This window comes from Epinephelus lanceolatus, chromosome 3 (assembly GCF_041903045.1).
Source record: "Epinephelus lanceolatus isolate andai-2023 chromosome 3, ASM4190304v1, whole genome shotgun sequence".
In the NCBI taxonomy this organism is placed as follows: Eukaryota; Metazoa; Chordata; class Actinopteri; order Perciformes; family Serranidae; genus Epinephelus; species Epinephelus lanceolatus.
Genome location: NC_135736.1, coordinates 14,224,337 through 14,245,882, shown reverse-complemented (window position 1 = coordinate 14,245,882; position 21,546 = coordinate 14,224,337). Strand labels below are relative to the sequence as shown.

At 41.8% G+C, this 21,546-nt stretch overlaps 1 protein-coding gene across 1 annotated transcript in view; it reads right to left on the bottom strand.

Annotated features, from left to right (window-relative positions):
• Positions 1-863: 863 nt before the first annotated feature.
• Positions 864-21,546, bottom strand: part of LOC117255118 (myosin-9-like) — a 33,231-nt gene continuing 12,548 nt past the window's right edge. The window contains exons 10-43 of the mRNA XM_033623719.2: positions 21,239-21,337; positions 20,749-20,892; positions 19,331-19,426; positions 19,109-19,185; positions 18,721-18,915; positions 18,045-18,218; positions 17,596-17,769; positions 16,489-16,603; positions 15,962-16,152; positions 15,304-15,425; positions 14,910-14,979; positions 14,625-14,785; positions 14,330-14,438; positions 12,174-12,305; positions 11,842-12,048; positions 11,622-11,759; positions 11,348-11,471; positions 10,822-10,993; positions 10,460-10,672; positions 10,108-10,252; positions 9,806-10,012; positions 9,547-9,651; positions 9,242-9,394; positions 7,890-8,138; positions 7,459-7,671; positions 7,038-7,250; positions 6,716-6,877; positions 6,119-6,247; positions 5,854-5,942; positions 5,583-5,706; positions 5,148-5,356; positions 4,729-4,837; positions 3,783-3,955; positions 864-1,942 (exon numbers count right to left, since the gene is read on the bottom strand). Coding sequence (XP_033479610.1) covers positions 1,834-1,942; positions 3,783-3,955; positions 4,729-4,837; positions 5,148-5,356; positions 5,583-5,706; positions 5,854-5,942; positions 6,119-6,247; positions 6,716-6,877; positions 7,038-7,250; positions 7,459-7,671; positions 7,890-8,138; positions 9,242-9,394; positions 9,547-9,651; positions 9,806-10,012; positions 10,108-10,252; positions 10,460-10,672; positions 10,822-10,993; positions 11,348-11,471; positions 11,622-11,759; positions 11,842-12,048; positions 12,174-12,305; positions 14,330-14,438; positions 14,625-14,785; positions 14,910-14,979; positions 15,304-15,425; positions 15,962-16,152; positions 16,489-16,603; positions 17,596-17,769; positions 18,045-18,218; positions 18,721-18,915; positions 19,109-19,185; positions 19,331-19,426; positions 20,749-20,892; positions 21,239-21,337 — 5,102 coding nt within the window. The 3' untranslated portion in view covers positions 864-1,833. The remainder of the gene's footprint in view (positions 1,943-3,782; positions 3,956-4,728; positions 4,838-5,147; positions 5,357-5,582; positions 5,707-5,853; positions 5,943-6,118; positions 6,248-6,715; positions 6,878-7,037; positions 7,251-7,458; positions 7,672-7,889; positions 8,139-9,241; positions 9,395-9,546; positions 9,652-9,805; positions 10,013-10,107; positions 10,253-10,459; positions 10,673-10,821; positions 10,994-11,347; positions 11,472-11,621; positions 11,760-11,841; positions 12,049-12,173; positions 12,306-14,329; positions 14,439-14,624; positions 14,786-14,909; positions 14,980-15,303; positions 15,426-15,961; positions 16,153-16,488; positions 16,604-17,595; positions 17,770-18,044; positions 18,219-18,720; positions 18,916-19,108; positions 19,186-19,330; positions 19,427-20,748; positions 20,893-21,238; positions 21,338-21,546) is intronic.

Sequence of the window (21,546 nt, the reverse complement as noted above, 5' to 3'; positions counted from 1 at the left end):
AGGATTTTAAGTTGTTTTGGCAATTTAAAACTTACCTTCATCTTCATCACTCATCCTCTTGTAGCCCTATACTATACAAATTGAGACAAAGCCTCCTGTCACAATTTTACTGGCGACTCTCCCTTAATACTAGGAAAAAAGTCTTGCAATGCCTGCGTAATTACCACAGTACTGCTTCACAACTGAAACATATTCCTGAGTATATCATCTCTGATCCACTGAGTGTATTCTGTTGCAGTACCCTACAGTTACTCAGTGATATTTAGCTTATCAGTAAGAGAGCACATAGGTGTAGGTTTTAATTACAAATGAATGCATATGGAGAGCTGTATTCAGACTCAAGAAATGACTGGCTGCAGTAGAATGTGCAGCCTCAGACTATAAGGTTAATACGTTTTACATTTCAAAAACACCCATTGTTAATAGGATGCTTACTGAGACTTGAGGACTACACAATGAATTTAGTTTCAGCTCTTGCTCATGGCAGCAGCATCATTTTAAATGTGAAGTTATGAGTTTTGAGACCAAGTAACGTTTGTGCCAAGTTTGAAAAAAATTCCCTTAAAATGTTAGAGATATTGTGTTCACAAGAATGAGAAAAGGCCACAGTGGCCATGACCTTTGGTAGCCAAAATCTAATCAGTTCTTTGAGTCTAAGTGGACGTTTGTGCCAAATTTGAAGAAATTCTCTCATGGTGCTCATCAAATATGTTCACAAGAATGGGAAAGATGGACAACCTGAAAACATAATATCTTCAAACATGGCTAAAGTCAGCGCAGAGGCATTAAAAAACACAAACCTAATCTTTAAGCCAATAACTTTTGAAACTGAGTTAACTCACACAAGACACAAGGAAGTCAAATGCATTTGATTTTGTCAATTTATTGCATTTCAGGCATTTGATAAAATATAGATTAGCCTTAAAATATTGGCATCAGTCTGACATGGACTTTCTTTGATAACAGTCTTTGACAACATTGTTAGGGTATCCTATAGTCAATCTAAAATATGCATGAAAACATTCAGAGGCTAATGTGCTAATACAACCCCCCCCCTCTGCTGTGCAAAGCATAGCGCAAAACATAGTACAGTGAGAGCTACTACATGATGACCCACCACCAACAATCAAAGTGTAAAACCAGTGAAACATGATACATCAACCAGCCTATCATAGATGATGGTACAAAACTTGTACCAACATTTTCACCAACATTGCTCCTTTTGGACGACATCACCTCTGATGCACTGAACAGTTTCCATTCTCGTGTTTGTTTTGTCTCTGTTGGCATTGTGCAAAATTGGTTGAGGTAATAACATGGAAGGATGACACAGTGAGAGGAAAAGCATACAGTACAGAAACAGATTGATACTGACACCAGTAAATGTGAACCACAGCTTGTAACCGTGTCAAAACTCTTAAAAGACCTGTATCTGTGTGCAAAACAAGCATAAAATGTCCAGTGTTTCTCCCAAAAATAGTAGTACAGTATCAGCACATAAACCTTTTGAGCACAATAAAACTTGAGAAATTGCAATGGCTTGTTACAAGCACAATATTTTATGATATACCCATTATGTAGAAAAACAGACCAATGAAAGTTTGTGTAAAACCTTAGAAAAACACCACTTGGCATTCACTGAGATGAAAACTGTTATTTGGCCAAATATAAATGTATTGTATGCAAAGTCACAATAAGGCTATAAGATGAATATAAAGAGGGATACAAGGCTAAAATCCTCTCAAAAACTTGATAGCTTGCATGGCTAATGCTTTACTATATCTGCATATTGACTGTGGTCATTGTATTATCTCCCTCTTGGCTCTCTTCTGTTCACTCAGCTGCAGGCTCAGGTGCTTCAGTCTTCACGTCCAAGTCCTCATCACTGTCCAGGCCGGAGCTTTTCGTGATACGCCGCATATTGAAAGGCAAATCCCCACGCCTTTAAAACAAATAAATAGTTAGAACACAGTCTGATACTGCACACAAGTAGAAAAGATGAGGCATGCAGTATCATTAATGTATAAAAGAGAAAATTGAGTGTATAATCAAAATCAAAGCCAAAAAAAGTGACAATTGAGGCAATTTATCACACTTCAACTTTTTCTTTTCTCCACTATGCAATAATACTCCCACAGACTTGTAAACAGACATTTCAGAAACTTAACAGTAAATGGACTGCACTTGTATATCGCCTTTCTAGTCTTTGGACCACTCAAATCACTTTTAGACTACAAGTCACATTCACACACTGGTGGCCAAGGATACCATACAAGGTGCTACTCAGTAGCATGCTCACACCTGCTTACATCACTCAGGTTATTTTCTCATGCTTTGGCCACACTGAAGATATAATTGGGATCATGTGCAAGGTTCCCACACATGGACAAAATTTCAAAACTTTTCTATGACTATTCAAGGACCCATAATATTTTTTTTCTTGCCCCACTTGCCCGTCATTTTTCAGATTCAAACGCTAATCAAACATAACTTCAGCTAGCTGGCAAACATGAAGGGAGAGAGACAACGTGGGGAGAAAATGGGAGAAATTTATGTATTGGTAAACAAAAGTTGTCAAACATCAATACATATTAGGGCTACGTTACATTGTCAGCTTTGCTGTTATGTTACGTAGAAGGTTATCCATGGAAGATTACTGTAGCAATTTCATTACATACAACAAAATTCCATGACTTTTCCAAAACTTTCAACGATTTTTTACTAATTCCAGACTATTCCAGGCCTGGAAAATTTGAAATTGAAATTTCATGACTTTTCCAGGTTTTCCATGACCGTGGGAACCTTGTATGTACGATTGTTTCTTCAGTTTTTGGACCCAGCACCATGCAGTGAAACGTCAACTTTTTCCACAGAGTTTGTGTAATATGGTTAAATTAACATCTACAGAATACAGTAGACTATTTAAGTAAGTAAGTAAGTTACTAAGCAACCACCAGCTGGTGCTGGCAAAGTAAGTGCAGACAGGGTGATCAAGACCCCCTGATTCATACAAAGAAGTCAAATTATAGGATGGCTAACTTACTTATAAAAGATAATAATAATCTGACAGATACTTTTTTGAAATAAAGGTATTTCATTAACTTGCTGCTGGTGTTATTATGAAGTCATTTCATGTAGATCAGAAGTTTAGTTTTAAAAAAAATGGATGTTTGCACAAAATCTGAGGAAATTCTCAAGTCCTTTTTGAGATATTGCATTCACAAGATTGAAACGAAAGTCACAGTGACCTTGACTTTTGACCACCAAATTCTAATCAGCACATCGTGCAAGTGGACGTTTGTGCCGAATCTGAAGAAATTCCCTCAAAACTTTCATGAGATATCGCATTTACAATAATGGGACAGACAGACAACCTGAAAACATGATGCCTTTGGCCATGGCTATGACCGGCGTGGAGGCATAAAAATTTACACTTTGACCCATTTTCCGGTAAAGGGCTGCGTGCACCTGGTGTAAAATAAATAAATAAATAGATGACTGACTTAATTTATGTTTGTAGATCAGATCCCTGTGGCACATTACAAACCAGTAATGGTCAGCATCTGTTGAGTCTTCTCAGCTGGCTCATGGACTTGACAAGTTCCTCCAGAGCCACAGAAGACATTTCACACGTTTTCACAGTTTGAGTATTAGTCTCATGACCAGTAAACTGATATTCAGTTGAAGATTGACATAGTTCCCCTATGACTTTCCACTGTGAGATGAAAACTCTTATGCAGTCAGGGGAGGGCCCCTTGGAAACAAATGTAAGAAGCCTCTACCTGAGCTTGCTCTTCAGAGAACTGACTTCACGGTTCATAGCGTCTGCTGACTCAGCGGCATCATCCAGCTCCCTCTGCAGCTTTCTACGGTAGGCGTTGGCTCGCGTTACCTCCTCCTCTGCTTCCTCCAGCTGACGCTTCAGCTGACGCATGCGGTTGTTTGTCTTCTCCGCCTGCAGAGAAGAGGGGGGTCACTTAGTGCCAAAAACAATACACGCAGATAAACAAGTCAGGATCAAACTCACTTAAAAAAAAAATTCATCTGGAACGGATCCAAATGTTTTGCTGTCCAGGATCAGCTGATCCATTTTACTTTTGTGCCAGTTTTTTCAAAGCAACATCGGATCGAATTGCCCTGATCCAGATACAAACTTTTAAAGATTACTGACAGCATCGGGAATGCATTTGATAGACAGATGGTTTAACTGTGTCTCTGTAATTAATATAAAGTGAAAAATGAAACTTAAGTTAAATAATTTGTTTAATTTTGACAGCTTTTTTGGGAATAATTACAAGGGGGACAAAATTTATTAACTATACTGTAGTGAAATGCTTAATATGTAGCCCACTGGCTACTTTAGCTGCTTTATCACTGTAACAGTTAAAACTGGTGCAAAATATTAATAGATGTATTATATTTGACAAATTTAAAAAGTTTTTATTGCTGAAATCTGCCCTTTTGCTGGGATCAGGATAATTCAATTTTTATAATCCAAAGGCACCCAATCCTAACGTTCTGAAGAACACATACTGAAGGTTTGATCAACTTCAAAACCAAAACTAGATTACATGATCTGATCTGATTTCAGAATCCTTTGTTTCCTCATTTGAACAACCCATTTTCAAAGTCTGATCCAATCCTATAGCCAAAATTTCATCAGATTATGTCTTAACAACTAGGCCTAGTAAATTAAACGTAAAAAAGGAGATCAGTGATGAGGTTTACCTGGTCTTTGTATTGCTCCGCGTTGCGTCTCTCATCGTCAACCTGTAGCATCACCTCCTTCAGCTTCTTCTCTGTCCGCCTGGCCAGCCTGGAGGCCTGCTGGCGCTCCCTGAGATGAGTAGGAAAAGCAAATGAAAAGGAGTCAGGACACAGTCTCAGGACTTTATCTATTAACTGTATATACACATCTGTCTTTACTGAATCAGAAATACACAAACACTTAATGAAACTGTTGGGATTTGTAACATTAAAAAATTAAAAACAGAAATCTAACCAAACAATTACAGCTACTATCAAATAGAGAGGCAGAAATGGAGCAGTCATGACACCATAAAAAAGTTTTCTTCGATAACTATTGTGGTCAGTTGGTAAACCAGTCAAAAAAAGTATTTCAAGGTGTCCACCGCACTGGCACTCACTTTGACTCGATGTCGAGCTGTTCCTCCAGCTGAGCGATCTTGGCCTCCAGGGTGGTGATGGAGGACTTATACTTGGACTTGATGGTTGACTCAAGCTCCTGCAGCTTCAGTTTCAGCTCCTTGTTCTGGCGATCCAGCTGGGAACGAGCCCCCTCCAGCCGCTGGGAGTTGCTGCGCTCTGCACCCAACTCTGAGGTCAGCTGTTCGGTCTAATGTCATAAACAAACAGTGGAGAGAAACTGTTCAAGACTTTGTCCCGATAAAAAAAAAGTTCTCTTTTCATTATCTGTTCAGCCGTGGTGTTATTACTGATGCCAGAAATGTAAACACACTCCTTCCTCCACACTGAATACAAAATATTTCCTCCTACTTACAAACAAAAAGGTACAACGATCAGCTGATATGATCAACACGTGAGATGCCGTGTCTCTGTACCTGCAGTGTATTTCTCTTCAGACGATCGTTGGCCATCTCGGTGTTGAGCTGCTCTTCCTCCAGTTCCTCCTCCAGCTGGGTGATACGAGCCTCCAGCCTCCTCTTCTCATCTGCCAGCTGAGAGCTGGAAACAAGCGAGAAAGACGGGCGCCAGTTTAGGTACAGAGACAAACTTGTAGATTTCCTTTGTTGTTGTGCAATTTAGACACATGTTTATCTTAATGTATGGGTACATCTTAAGTTAACTGAAATACTATCTCTTGGTTCATACTTCTTGGTGTTGCTGCTGTTAATCTCATCCTGCAGTTCATCTCTCTCGGTCTGAGCCTGTCTCTTGAGTCTCTCTGCAGTGGCCAGATCCTGGAGGAAGCACAAGACACAAATATATTAGGTACTTCAAAGCCTGATACTGCAGAGGCTGTTGGGACACACACAATGTGGTAATTCTAGGAAATTATGTCTGTTGATTGACATCAAACTGTTGTTGTTGTTGTTGTTGTTGTTTTTTGTTTTTTTTCCCGTTATTACTTTCGTACCTCCTGGAAGTGCAGGGTGTCTGCCTCCAATGCCTTGAGCTTCCTCTCGGTCTCCTTGGCCCCATTGACGGCTTCGTCTCTGGACAAACGCAGCTCGTCCACCTCTCTCTGCAGATCTTTCATTATGGCCTGGAGAGGAGACGTGCAGACAGCAGCACTGTGGTTAGACACCCGTCATTGTGTGACGCAATGACCACGTTCGTCAATGTAACGACCAAATAGTAATTTTGTGATCATACTGTATATAACTGAACAGTTTGGGTTATAGATGACATCTCATTTAATCTCAACAGGGTGCCCATATTTTAAGGTGTAATAAATAGACAAATATGTAAATAGCATCAGAAAACATTAATAACTTGCAGTAAGTTGTTTTGTAGTGTTGGTATGTGTATTATAAAGACCTGCCAACTAATGTGGAAGTGATATGAGTCTCCAATTATTCCAATTATTTGTTTTTATTTGTCTTTGACAGAGAAATTAACATGAATGTAAACAAATTACTGGTTTAATTATGGATCACCCAGAAAAGCCAATCTCACTTTGTTTTACTTGTGTGTGTGTGTGTGTGTGTGTGTGCATGGATGCCTATTTTACCTGGAGTTTCTTAAGCTGTTTGAGCGCCTCATCGCGGCCCTTGTTGGCAGCATCAATCTGGAGTTCGAGCTCCGACAGGTCCATCTCCAGTTTCTTCTTGGAAGAGAGGGCCTGAGTACGCTGCCTGCGTTCATCTTCAAGCTCGATCTCCATCTCACGCACCTGAAGGAGAGGAGAATAACACCAATTTCAATTTGTAATTTAGTCACTCAAACTATAATTCAGCATTCTTTCAGCATTCAACTGTATGCGAAAACTGAATATAAATCTACAACCGCGCAAAGCTTGGTGAAAAACGTTAACCTAGTCTTTTCTTTCGTACCTGTTTAACCAGCTGTTTCCTCCTCTCCTCTCCCTGCTCGTCTCTGGCCTGCAGGTCTCGGTCAAACTGAGCCTTCATGGCCTGCATGTTGACCTCCAGACGTAGTTTGGCATCCTCCGTGGCCTGGAGCTCATCCTCCAGCTCCTCCAGCTGAACTTTCATCTCCTCCAGCTGCTGCTCCATGGCACGCTTTGACCTCTCCAGCTCATGAACCTGCAGACAAGAAAGTTGCCTTGTTGCACATTTAGTGTTTTTAAGACAGTGTGCAACAATCTACTCTCGTTTTAACTGCTAGAGTAAAGATGTGATCTTTATTGCTTTGATAACACATCACAGAAATGTGACCAGGCTTGACATATTTAGCAAAACCAACACCAGATTTAATCAAACAACCCCAAAGGACGCCTGTGTTTTCTCTTACACTCTTGCCAACATCATCCTTGGATGAGACCAAGTCATCCATCTCAGCTTTGAGCATCTTATTGGCCCGGTCCAACTCGTCTTTGAGATCCGTCATGGCCTCCAGCTCGCGGGCCAGTGTCAGTGCTCGCGTTTCCTTCTCCCTGGCCTCAGCCTCGGCCTTGTCACGCTCCTCTGCATACTGAGTAGAAATTGTTTTCTCTTCGGCCAGCATCTAGGGAGAGGAGAGCCCAGGAGAGGCTGTTAGGGGCCTACATCACACACATACACACAGAAAAAATTTAACAGAATACTGCCGAATACAGGTGATGTTTTGTGGTGAAATGAACAGTGCATCCAAGATTGTTTCAGAAATGAATAATTGTTGGTTTACATATTATATATTTGTGACTTTTTCCATGGATGTGCAAAAACACACTGGTGTCATGATACCTGGTCAAACTTCTTCTGCTTCCTCTCCAGGTTGGAGACAAACTGCCTCAGGTGGTCCTGGTCCACCATGAGGTCATCCAGCTCCTGCTGTAAACGGGTTTTTGTCTTGTCCAGTTTGTCGTAGGCTGCAGTCTTCTCCTCCAGCTGCTGCATCACACTTTCCACCTCCCTCTGGACTCGCTTGCGGCCCTCCTCTGCCCCCTCCAGGGACAGGGCCTCCTGATCCAGCTTCTTCTTTAGGTCTACCAGCTGAAGACATAAAGAAAAGAGGGGAAATTAGAAGGACCGAGGGGAAGCCATAGTAAGTAGTCTGGACGCGCTCGCCTCAGTTTGTTGGAAATATCTGTTCCTGGCACTACGAAGGTTTGGCTGTAAAGAGGAGTCCATTTATTGCATTGAAACTCTACACTCCACACAAAATTTGATTTTTATTTATTTATTTTTTTAGTATTTATAAAACAGGGCTTACTTTAATGAGCGGTAATACCAATTTAATTGACATGTATAAAAATAAGGATAACAGGAAACTTGTTTAAACATGATACTCAAGTATTCAAGCTATTAAATACCACTCAACAAATGATGTTAGATTAAAATGGGAGAAAGAATTTGGAAATGTGATTTAGGAGGAAGATTGGCTTAATATATGCACTGTACATCAACTTCCAGCAGTTCAGGTCTTTGGAGAAAACTCTGCTGAGCCCTGAGGTAAAAAGGTGTACAGACAGGGTTTATGGGAAAGGAAATGTGGACAACAGCTTGCAGACCATTTCCACATATTTTGAAGCTGCTCGACTATTCAGTCCTACTGGCAGGAGGTAGTACAGGCAATACAGAACATTTTTGGTGACAGAGTTGATTGTTCATTCAATACAATCTATTTTGGATATGCTGCAGATAATTTGATGGAGATCTGATCGATAACCATTTTCATGTTACAGCTTTCTTGCTGGCTGCTAATAGCACCTTTATTAGATATTTGTCCTGTGCCAACAAAGACTGAAATCTATGGCTCAATAAATTCTGGCAGTCCTGTGAATGGGTTGTGAACTCATGAGATGATTACTGATCTTTCACTGAATAAACTGGCATGTATTTCCATCAGTATAGTATTGATATGAGTGCATAGGTGATCAGCTTATTTCTGTTGTCTGTTGTTTTTCTGTTTCATTAAAAGGAATGGTATGAAACAATGAGATGTCAGCAAGTTAGGGGACATTGTGAATGACAGCTACAGTAGGGAGGAAGTCACACACAGAACATCTTCAATCTCTTTTGAAATGTGCAACGAGAAAGAAAAGAAGAAAAGGCTTTTTGAAGTTCACAGACAGAGCGTGACACTGTGCACCGACCTGGGCCTGCAGAGAGGAGACCTGCTTCTCCACATTCTTCTTGCTCTCTTCCTCTTCCTCCAGCATCTCCCGCAGGTTGTTCTGCTCTTCCTCCATCTGCCTCAGGCGGGTGGAGAGGCTGAGCTTCTGGCGAGTCTCCTCTTCAAGCAACTCCTGGACGTAGGAGAAGGGAAAAAACACATCAGAAAAACATACACATTTTCTCCCGCTCAGTTTCTGCTTTAAACATTTGATTATTCGACTACTTGTTTCAGCTTTATTTGAGATCAAAAAGAAACAAAATAAACATGTACTGTGTTTTTTACCTGTGTATCCTGCAGCTGAGACTCTGTAGAAGAAAGGTCTTTGCTGGATTTGATGTTCTTGCCCTCTGCTTCACTCAGGAGGCTGTTTACGTTGTCTAGCTCCGACTAGACATCAGATAGATAGAAAAGAAATCATGGACACTATGTCTTCACGAAAATATCTTCACAAACTGTCCTCCATTCAAAAACCTACTCTTCCTTTACTTTCCATTCACCCAGTCCCTCCACCCTGTAACCCACCGCTCTGTCCATAGTGTACCTGCATCTTAGTTATCTTGTCAGACATCTCCTGCCTCTGTCGTTCACTTTCTCCAAATTTGACCTGCAGTTCTTGAACCTGGCTTTCAGCCTTTTTGCGACGGTGTTCAGAGTCTGACTTGCTTTGTGTCAGAGTCTGCATCTCAATCTGCAGCTCGTTCCACTCGCTCTCCAGGGCCTGCTTGGCTTTCTCCACTGACACCTTGTTCTGCAGAAGCAGCACACAGGACGAGTTACTGGTGTCATTCACATGTTGTGTTAAACACTGAGCATCTTTCATTTCTGACCACCCCAACTCATTACCCTCTTGGCCTGTTCCAGCTGTTCGTTGAGCTCGTCAAATGCCTGATTGTGTTTGTGTCTCATTTCACCCATCTGCTGCTCGTGGACCTTGGCCTCTTCTTCCAGAGTTTTCTTCAGTTGGGCGACCTCTGTTTCACGCTTGGACCTGGAGAGACAGAACAAGGAAGTGAATGAACAAACAAAAAATGAGACATGAGAGGAAGAAGAAAAACAATCAAAATGTATACTATCTTTGCACAATCGTGTTGTCCTTGGAGCCTTCTGTATGAACACTTTAATCTGTCTATCAGCCAAATATCACACACACAAAATTCTTTTTCTGGCAACAAGACAACATAAGTTCGAGTGTTACCTCAGCTCCTGCTGTGCTGCGGTAGTGTCCAAAGTGTCCTCCAGCTCGGTCTTAAGGGCCTCCAGCTCCTCTGCCAGGTCCTTGCGTTGTTTCTCAGCCTTGGAGCGCGCCTGCCTCTCCAGCTCCAGATCCTCCTGCAGCTCAGAGATCTGAGCCTCCAGCTCCCTGATCTTCTTCTGGGCTGCATTCTTGGCTGCAGCCTCTTCCTCGATCCTGAAGGTGAGACCAAGAGAGGAGATGAGAGGGACGAGGTACTTTGTGATGAATAACCTATTGAATCAGTTCTCCTCTGTGCCCCCCAACATTCACACAATCTTTTGACATTTGTGATGCTTTTCAAAATGAATTTATTTTTCTTAAACCTGGCCAGTGCAGCAAGGAGCTCCTCCTCCTTCTTAGCCAGCTGAGCTTTGAGTTCAGCGATCTGAGCCTCCAGTTCTGCAATATGATCGTGGAGCTCTGTGGAGTCTCCCTCAAGTTTACGACGGTTCTTCTCCAACTCCTGACGCAATTTCTCCTCTTTTCTTAGACGATCTGTGAGTGAGAAGATGGAGAAATCCAAATTGTATGTCTCGACACATCCGATTTGAGGCTCTGTCTGTCACCATCATGCCACCCCAACAAATAAGACACATTACAGGTCTGAAATTGGACCATCAACATCACAGAGGGCGCAAGTCACTGAGATTTGTTTGGACGACTGGAGGCTGACAAAAACAATATCAAATTGTGAACATTTATTGTGTGCACAAATTAGTTTTTTCCCTTTCCATGACACTTCCCTGGCTCTGCAAAAAACAACTAAAATCTGATTTCACTCAATGAAGAAAGTAAAATTCATTTTAAGGTTAAGTTAATATGATAATTAATTAAAATAGAGATACCCACCCTCCAAATCTGTGATCATGGCTTCATGTTTATTCTTGAGTTTCTGCAGGCTCTTGGACTTCTCTTCCTCCTCGGCCAAGTTGGTGGTGAACTCAGAGATCCTTTCCTCCATCTGTTTCTTCTCCTGAGATCAAAAAAAGAATACAAGGAAAAAAAATATTTACAGTCTCAGGTGTAATGTTTTTTCTTTATCTACTTTGAAATGTTCTTTTATGTAGCGTCTCTATTTTAAATCAGTGCTAAAAATCCCTGGGGTTAATGTGCTGTGTGAGACCTTGTTGAGCTTGCTGTTCTGGTCATCCAGCACCATGATGTCCTCCTCCAGCTTCTTCATTTTGGCGTCCGAGGTGACCTTCTCCATCTGGAGCTTCTGTCTGGCTGCTTCCTCCTCGTCCAGCTGCTGCTCCAGGTCCTGGAGGAAAGACACAAACATTTGCAATGTTAATCAAGTTTCCTCATATCTCACATTCTGTATCCCACAGGACTTTACTGACCGTGATGTTCTGCTGCATCTTTTTCCTCTCTGTGCTCAGCTGGCCGACCCTCTCTTCCTCCTCCTCCAGGCGAGACTCCAGGTCGTGCAGGATCTCCTCCAGCTCCTGCTTCCTGGCAGCCAGACGGGCCCTCATCTCCTCAGCCTCTGCGCACAGCTCCGTCTCTGCCTGGAGCTGCTCTTGAAGAGCTAACTTCTCAGCATTCAGCTAGCAGTGGGGAGTAAAAGTCAAAGTGAGAAAGGATAGTTACATCTCAATTAACCCAACAGCAATTAACCCACTTGGAGATTTCAAATAAGTCTGACCCTAGATTGATCTCACTCCACTCCTACCTGTTGCTGCTTGGTCTCAAATTCTTTAATTTGCTCCTCAGCCTGCAGTTGTCTCTCCTTCACCTTGACGAGCTCCTCTTCTTTGGCCAGCATCTCCTCCTCCTGCCGAGTCACTTGCAGCAGAGGCTTCACCTGGAAGGAACAACAGAAATCAACCCCAGGTTTTTAACAGATAGTGATGTTTTGACTTTCTTGGGGTGGCTGAAATGGCATTCGTGAGAGAAACTGAAGACAGACTGTAAGCAGAAATCTTTGTTAAAAAAAAAACAACTTTCAGTAGTAAAATTGTATTTAAATGTATTTATTAAAATGTATTTCTTTGGCGTTCCTAATCTGTGTTGGGGATAACGCCTTACAAAAGTAACACAAATTTATCAGAGTTTAGCAGTAACAAAGTAATGTAATGCATTACAATGTCACGTAATATTTTACATTAACTATGTCAGGTTATCACCCAAAATTAAGTATCATTTCTTTCATTCATCAACCACCACCAGTGCACAAAAGGTTTATGCGTATAGTCATGACATTATAGGCTACATCATAGAAGGGTGCCAGTGCTATTCACATCTGGGTGATACCTACAGCGTCGTCAGTATTACCCGGTCTGTTTTGGCATCTACAGGCTGAAAGCAGCAGGAATAAGTAGCAGGGCTCCGGTTTGTTAATTTGTCCGAGTGATCGACATGTCTGGGTGTTGCCATCGAATGTCTGTTAGCATGTTGGATGTGTTTCCATTTACGTCCCATACGACTGTGGAGCAACACCGTCCCCTTCCTATGCACAACCCTCTCTCTGGCCAGCTGTTAAAGCTGATCGGTGCACTGGGAACCAGCAGGTGGGTCTTTAACCCCACCATCTTATCTATAGCTTGTCATAGTGACTGACTCGCACGCTAATCCACTTGTTGTGCTTACCTCAGCATTTGTCTATTGTGTTTCATATTAAAAGCCAACAATTAATGTTTCCCTGTCTCATAACTGACCAGACTTTGATCCGCTGTCTGCCAGTCCCTGTGTCTAAGGCTTTGTTTATTTTATAAAGGTCTAAGGAAGGTAATACAAGAGGTAGATTTCAATACAAAGTGGTAACCACTGCATGTGAGGGCATGAATGGATCAGACCTGCACACCAGAGGAGAGGCTTTATTAGGCTGTGCATTATTTTGTAATGAACTGCATAAACTTGAGCTTCTTTGAACAACGTGACCCTCTTCCATTTTATAATGCCTAGTCATACTTCTAAGGTGATTTTGGTGACATTAATGCAAAGTTGTGTCATCAGTAATGCATTACTTTACACAAGAGTAATATCATAAAGTAACTTATTACTTTCAAATGAGCGTAACTACTAAAAGCAACTTGCACATCACAGGCCAGAATCAGCTGGAGGACATGTTTTGCGTCAGTGGTGCATGTTGCCTGTCATATGGATGATTTTTGCTCACAGCAGGTGCGGGGAAAGCTGATGGCATGATGGGCACTTTGACACCATTCATCTGCACAGATTCCCTAGCCTGGTTCCAGACCATAGACCCCGCCCACTCAACTGAGTAGGCTTGCATCTCTGGTCTGGCATACTTCAATGAATTTGCGATTTATCTCGTCCAAATGATGGACGGACCAATGAACGCCGGGGGTCTAGCGATTAGCCAATCAGCGCCACGCTGATGTCAAGCTGTACGCCGGTGGGTAACTGGTGAGGACAGCAACAATGGTGACCGCTACAGATCCTACAGACCACATTAACAATGCTATCGAGGTATTTCGCCACTACTCACGTTAATGGAGGACCAAATTAAGGAAGCTGCTAAACTGGATTTAACGGCGATGCAGCTGGGCGTGAACAACGAAACGGGCAATGCTCGCTTGTTTTCGGCACCCCCGAGGCATGGATACTAATGACGTCAGATTCTGGGTGAGTCGTTGATCTCTACTGATTGGTTAGGGAAAAATCAAATTCCCTCCCCCTTGTAAATCGCCTTCAATGGAAGCCATGTCAGACTGAAGGTTCTGGGAGCTTCTGTCTGACACTCAGGCTACAGATTCCTCACACCGGTTGAAAAGTGGAAAACCCTTAAACCATTAAACTACTGCTGCTCTGTTACAGTGTTGTCTAAATGTTTAGTGACACAATAATAATTTACTGATTTCTTACCTTGGTGAAAAGCCTCCACCACTGCCAGTTCCTGAGTTTGAGGTAAGCAGCACAGTTCCTCTGGATCACTTTCATGGCGGTCAGCTGCTGCTGTCTCTTGGCAAAGGCTCTGAAGAAAAAAAACACAACAATATAAATAACATATATGCCATTCTGTCTAGAAGTGTGGTCTCTCATCGTGTTACTTTGCATTGATTCACTTGCATTAAAGACAAAAAAACTGAGTGAAAAACTCAGGCTGAAGTACACAATTATGGTACCTGATAGATATATTTTCAATATTAATCTTTCATACTTGCGAGCTACGTATCCTCTGCACCAGGCCTGGAAGCTGATGATCACATCAGTGATCTTCATGTCTCTCTCCTCCTCCAGGTGGGCCAGGACTCCGGCTCTGAAGAACACTTTACTCTGACCAATGCGATACAGGTTTGGGTCCAGCTCCAGAGCTTTGATCTGACATGAAGAAGACATGAGGAGACTTGGTGACAAGTCCTACAGCTTGAAATGGAGAACAATGAGCCAGCTTCTCTACTTCTGGATGAACTGCTTACTTCTAAAACTGATTTACTGTTCTTACCATGAGCACGCAGGCCTGCTTGCCGTCCATAAAGCCTTTTGGAATCGCATTTGGAGTAAGGATTTCGTACCTGAGAGGCAGACGAGCACAATTAAGTTTCTCAAGTAGTTTGACTTTTTCTTCTAAATGTTTAATAACAGACGGCTGTTGGTTGTATAATAAACTTTGCCCTTGTTTGTGACTTGCTTTCAGATGCATTTTATGTTTGATATGTAAGTCTTATGCCTCTAAACTGTCTATTTTTTTTGCCTACTTTTTCCATGTTTGTTCTAACTTAATGTTTAGACCAGGATATGAATATTTACTGAGCAGGTAAGATATACAGGAAATGTGTGTCAAGTATATTTTCTCTGAAAGACAGAAGGAAGAAAGAAAGTCTGCTGTTGTTTGTCACCTCTGTCTGAACTCCTGGAACACGATGCGGTTGGGGAAGCCCTGTCTGCAGATACGAATTCCCTCCAGGACTCCATTACACCTCAGCTGGTCCAGGACCAGGTGAGGCTCCAGTTTACCAGCCTGAAGAAGAAACAGTACATAAATCACTATTGTGTGTTTTGTTCCTGATTTTACCGTCATGCATTGTCACATTATTTGTAATGGCATTGGTTATTCCCCCTAAGAATCTAGCCATTGTCTATCAATGTTTTTTGTTGTTGATTTTCTTCCTTTCTGAATCAGAAGGTGTCATACATGGTACAAATCTGTGATATTGGGCTGTATAGATAAAACTGTCTTTTCGAGTACATCATGTGTCAGGACTCTAATGAAAAGTGTTTTTTTATTGGTGGATCCTCACAGGTCAAATGAAGCAGAACCGTTTTGTTCCCCAGCATTCAAGGCTCATTATGCAATACTCCACTCCTAAAAGGATCATTTGTATATCAATTACTCAGCCAGTGTTATCTTGAATTTGTAAAGAAAACTGTTTTGCTTGTGACTGAGAAGCCAGGAAGCAACTGGCGTGGAGGCCCCAGTATGTCAGTGCACTTAAGCACTTCATTAGATTTAATGGTCCTGTACTTGTACCACAAGTGTTGTTCTTTGTACTGTACCTTCTTCTCGTGGTTGGGGATGATGCAGCGGACGAAGTTTGGGTTGGTATTCCTGAGCGTTGACATGAGGTTACCCAGCTGCTCCTTGTACAGCTGGCCCACAGTACGGAACATGCCCTTACGGCTTTTGAAAGCACCGTGCATTGAGTCCGACATTCCCGCCACCTTATCCAGGCCGACAATACGGTCCACTGTGAGGACACAGAGAGGAGGGAAAACAATTTTTTCAGTGTGTTTAATGACACTGAAATGAAATATCTCATAACTTCTCATTATGGAAACATGTTCGTCGCATCCTTCACATTTAGATGACAAAAAAATATCAACTCTTTTGGCAAAACACCAGAAAGTGCAAACAAACATTTTATTTTATTCATATTTTACTAGCAGTTAACTGAGTCTTATTTTAAAGTGACAAATCCAAACTAAGTATTGTCCAATGCACACTTAGTAGAATGATGTTGCATTTGCAGTAACTTGTGGACCAGCATTATGAGACTTTGGATTAATTGAGTTACACCACTTACTGTCTCTCCACAGGTCAGCAGTAAATTTGTCTGTCGACTGGTTGAACAAAGATGCCACACACTCATTCAGAGGATCCATGTTCTTCATCAGCCACTCGTCTGCTTTATAGTCCACCTGCAGTAGAGGAGAGTTGCATTTAGGACCAGGAAACCATTGCTACTTTAAGATAATGATGCTTGGCACACAGCTGTATTCTGAAGCAAAGTTAAGGTATTTATGACACTGGCTAATTCAAAATCATAATGTATAAGCCATCTAACTGGTAACAACTTTTCTCTTCAAGACAAACTTTGTATACTCAGAAAAGAGCCAGAGGACTCTGTTGTAACTTTGCGGCCATCTAGTGGTGAAAAGCAACCTTTACTCAAGTACAATTTTCAGCTACTTGAACTTCACTTTATACTTCGACTCCATGACATCTGATGCAATTACCAGTTAAATTGCAGATTAAGATGGTTTAAGTAAACGTATATAACCAGTTAATAAAATATGACTCTTATAGATCAAACTATTTCATATTAAAGTAGCTTAAATTAGTCACTCCACTAACTACAACATCAAAACACTACTTTCAGGTTAATGCATGAATAATAACTATCCACAATAATATCATATCACTTTCAAAGGGGCCATTTTGCATGAGTGCTGTTACTTTAACTTCACATTGCTGACAGTACCTTCAAGGTATAGTATGCAGGATTTGTCTGTTTGGAAAGTGAAAGCCAACCCCAGACTCAATGTCATTATTTAGCAAGCTTTGTTCACTTGGCATTTTGTCTCACTATATTTGCGCTTTTGTCCGCAATTTCCATAGTCTTGATTATAGTCCAGCATCTGGTTGCTACCTTTTAATAAAGTCCCAGCCTCACCTGCACGTCATGCCCAGGAACTTCCCGCACATAGCATAAGAAGAAATAAGACAATACAGGCAGAGGACAGAGTCTCTGCAGATCAATACATCTCCACACACTTCAAGTAGGTCATAAGTGATGATTGAGAGGGATTACTTTTGCATGAGACTATACTTTTTTTAGGAATATCCTCGATGCTATACCTTTAAAAAGGGTGCCAAATTTATCATCACAATCAAAGTTATTTTCAATGACCTTTCCAGCGTAGTGAATGATGCAGAAGTCTGCGTCGTCCTTGAGTTTCTTGGGCTTCTGGAACTTAGGATGTGTTCCCTGCTCCGAAACCACCTTCTCCACAAAGCTCTTGTCTGTGGCCTTGGGGAACCAGCACTCTTCATCCAGCAGAGCCAGGATGCCTGGAGGACCAGCCTGTGATGAATGGTGGTAAAAAACAAACACAACAAACATGAGTCAGTCTGACTCTGCAGTTCAAAGGAATGAACTCATTTAATAGTCTACGTGCAGTCAACATGCCTCAGCTTGTGTTACATGACTGTTTTCTGCAAAAAATACAGTCAGCGACTTCTGCTGAGGAAGACTTGTAACTGATCCCTCATCTCAGGTGTAACTTCAGGCTGAGACAAGCACTGCTAGTGTTTTTTCTACAGGACTTAAGGAGGAATAAAAACCAGGAGACGCCTTACAGATTTTTCAATAAGGTCGATGCAGGGCTGCAGGTCGAGGCCGAAGTCGATGAAGTTCCACTCGATGCCCTCCCTCTGGTACTCCTCCTGCTCCAGGATGAACATGGTGTGGTTGAAGAGCTGCTGCAGCTTCTCATTGGTGTAGTTGATACACAGCTGCTCAAATGAGTTCAACTGAGAGAATGAAAGAAACCACAATTCAGTTGAAAGAAAATGAAAATCCCTCTCTTGATTGGTCAATTACAGCATTCTATGGTCTGTTATTTCTGAATAGCAGGCTGCTGCTATAAATATGGATGCAGGTGTCATCATAGACACTTAGCAGAAGCAATAAAATCATATTTAAATCAATATTTTGTCACATTATTGACTTCTTCAGAAAGTAAGTCAAGTAATAAGTGGGATAATGAACAGCAATCAGGTCGTCTTTGCAAAATACACTACGAAAGGGTGAGGCAGAACCCTGACACGAAGGGGAGGGATCTTGAATCACCCTAGAGAGGTTTATTTCACAATACTCATCCACTCGCCGTTTATTATTTCTTGAATAGCATGCAGCATTAAACAGACTCCTGCACTGCTGACACAAACACACAGAGTGGCTGTGCCAGTAGAGCCCCATCAGAGTGCTCTGTCTGGTGACAGAACTAGAGTTACATTGCCTGAAACACCTCACCTCAAAGATCTCAAATCCAGCAATATCAAGGATGCCTATGAAGGAGGCTCCCTGTCTCTTGGTCTTGTCCAGGGCCTTATTGATCCTCATGACCAGCCAGCGGAACATCCTCTCATAAGAGGCTTTGGCCAGAGCCTCGACAGCAAACTCAGCTTGTTCCTGGGTCTGTGCCTTCTGGACATAGTCCCTGCCAACCTGCAAAAAGAAATACTCCACTGTCATCCTGCGATAATAAAAATATCTTACTGGCCAATTGACAAAATCTTGTTCACCAGGTTCAAACATAACTGGAAAAAATAAACTCACTCATTAGCTGACACAGAATGAGGTCAACATGTCATATTGTTGAATGTTAATGAAATGATTATGTATTGGTTGCTGTGCGGACCTTGATTCTGGGGGACAGGATGGCTCGTGTGAAGTCAGTCACATTGATGCCCAGCAGGTGACACACTTTCTGGGCAGCTGGGGGTGAAACACGGGGGTCAAATTGGAGGATGTTGTGTGAATTGAGAAGGTTTGACCAAATGGAGTGAGAATGACAGCATGCATAGAGGCAATGATGTTGAATCTGATAATGATGGTGGTGTGTCTGTGTTCATGTGTGTACCTGTGTCGTCGGGCATGGAGGCCTGGTCTGAGTGACGCTCCTTCTTGAAGGACATGTTCCCCAACTGCAGCACGGCTGACACCACCTTCAGCAGACCTGATGGACAGACACCAAGAGGTTAAATGTGTGGTTCAGTGATGTTCATTATGTCTTCAGTTTCTGATAATGACTTTAGTTCTTTTATCTCAGACATGTGTTAGGATGTTACATACATTAACATGTTTCGGCGGAAACTTCCGCTTTCCTCAGAAGTGTCACTTGGTGGTGGTTGTGACGCGTCTTTTTCATCGATATTAGGGAGGCGTGACCGCCTTCCTACTATCAGCTGATTGACAGATCAGCTGATAAAGACGCGTCACAACCACCACCAAGTGACACTTATGAGGAAGTCAGAAGTTTCCGCCGAAACATGTCAACGTATGTAACATCCTAACACATGTCTGAGATAAAAGAACAACTACAGTCATTATCAGGTTAAATGTGTGCTGCAGAGGAGAATCACATGAAGAATATGTGCCACCAAACCATACATTTGATAATCTCAGCCTACTCACTGAATACTGATTATGTATAATAAGATATTAAAAAACAAATTCTTTAAAAGTTGACTGATAAAGCAAAAAGTTAAAAACCATAACTCTGTTTCACATTCAAGAATGTCACTGAAGTTTCTCAAAATATATTCTGACAAAACTGTGCTTTAACACAATAAAATTAATAAATAAGATGCAACAGTTAGTTGATTAATCAATGGAAAATGAATCCGTTTTTTTAATGAACAAAACTGCAAATATTTGCTGGTTCCACCTTCACAAATGTGACTGTGCGTTTCCTTGAACTCTAACAAATGTGTTGAATGTATTTTCTTTCTCATAAAAACATTCACAAAGCAACTGTTTTAAATCCTGGATTGTTAACATCCATGTTTACTAGCTAGCAGTCTTCTTCTTCACTGCCTTTGGTGGCACAATGCTGCGTTTGTTGGAGCATTACCATCACCTGTTGAGCAGTGGAATAGTGTGAAACCATTGGTAGGCATGCAACATGTCACCTGCGCGTATGCATGTTCACCCTTGTGCGTAAGATAAAAATGGCTCCATAGCGCTACTAGTGGCCATAGACTGTTTATAAAGATTCATGACAGCTCCCCAAAAGTGAAGCCAAGACATCTTAATGGCCTCCTGGTAGCAAGCTGCAGTATAGGTCATAAACCCCGCCCCCTCCACGTTAGTGGCTAGAACATGGAACGTTATCAGGGATATTTTGGCTTCATTTTTGTACGGAGGAAGGAAGTGGAGACATGTTGTCCATCTTTATATACAGTCTTTGCAAAAGGTCCTAAACTCAACCTTTAATTGATACCAAAAATAACTCTTAGTCACAGCTCTATAAACAATAACAAAACAGATGATAGGTACCAAGTCTTTCCTCCTCTGGGATGCTCATGATCTTAAAGGCTTCTATGGTCTCAGTGAACATGTCCCTGTCCTGCTGGCCAGGAATCGTCATGTTTCCATTGGACAGGAAACGGTACTTGCTGTAATCCTCCAGGCACAACTCAGCTAGATGGTGAAAAAGAGGAAAGGGTTATTTATTGAGAACTGACCATTTGAACAGACTGGTTAAGCTGAGAGGGATCTGGTAATATATTTTCATTGGCTTTGGCTTGAATGCATACAGCGTCAGCACTATCGTACTGTAGAGACTAATAACTGAACTGAGAAATGGGAAGCTCAGTTTTCATTATCAGTGGACTTCCTGTGTATCTCTATAAGTTGCTCAAATAAATGTCTTGGCTCTTGAACTGCAAGTCATGTTCAGCTCTCAATAAACCACATTTGCTGCTTTCTGCAACTTTCATTCACGCAGCCCAGTTTGATGCATTCACATTGTAATAAAAAGTCTCACAGCGCAGCTTGTCCCCTGCTCCCGTCAGCATGTAGTAGAAGACGTGGAAGCTTCGCTCATCTTTAGCTTGTCGGATGGCCCGAGACTTCTCCAGCAGATCTGGTGACATCTCTGTCAAGGACAAACAAACGCAAAAGCAAATGCAGCGGCATCTTTACGATGCAATAACGCAAAACTGGATTAACCCACAGGGCCTCAGGGGCCCTGACACACACAGGTTGTTTTTGTAGTACTTTGGAGTAATGTATTTTTCTAAATTTGTTTTGTTATGTGCACTAAAGGACAATTTAAGACTGAAAAGTAAATAA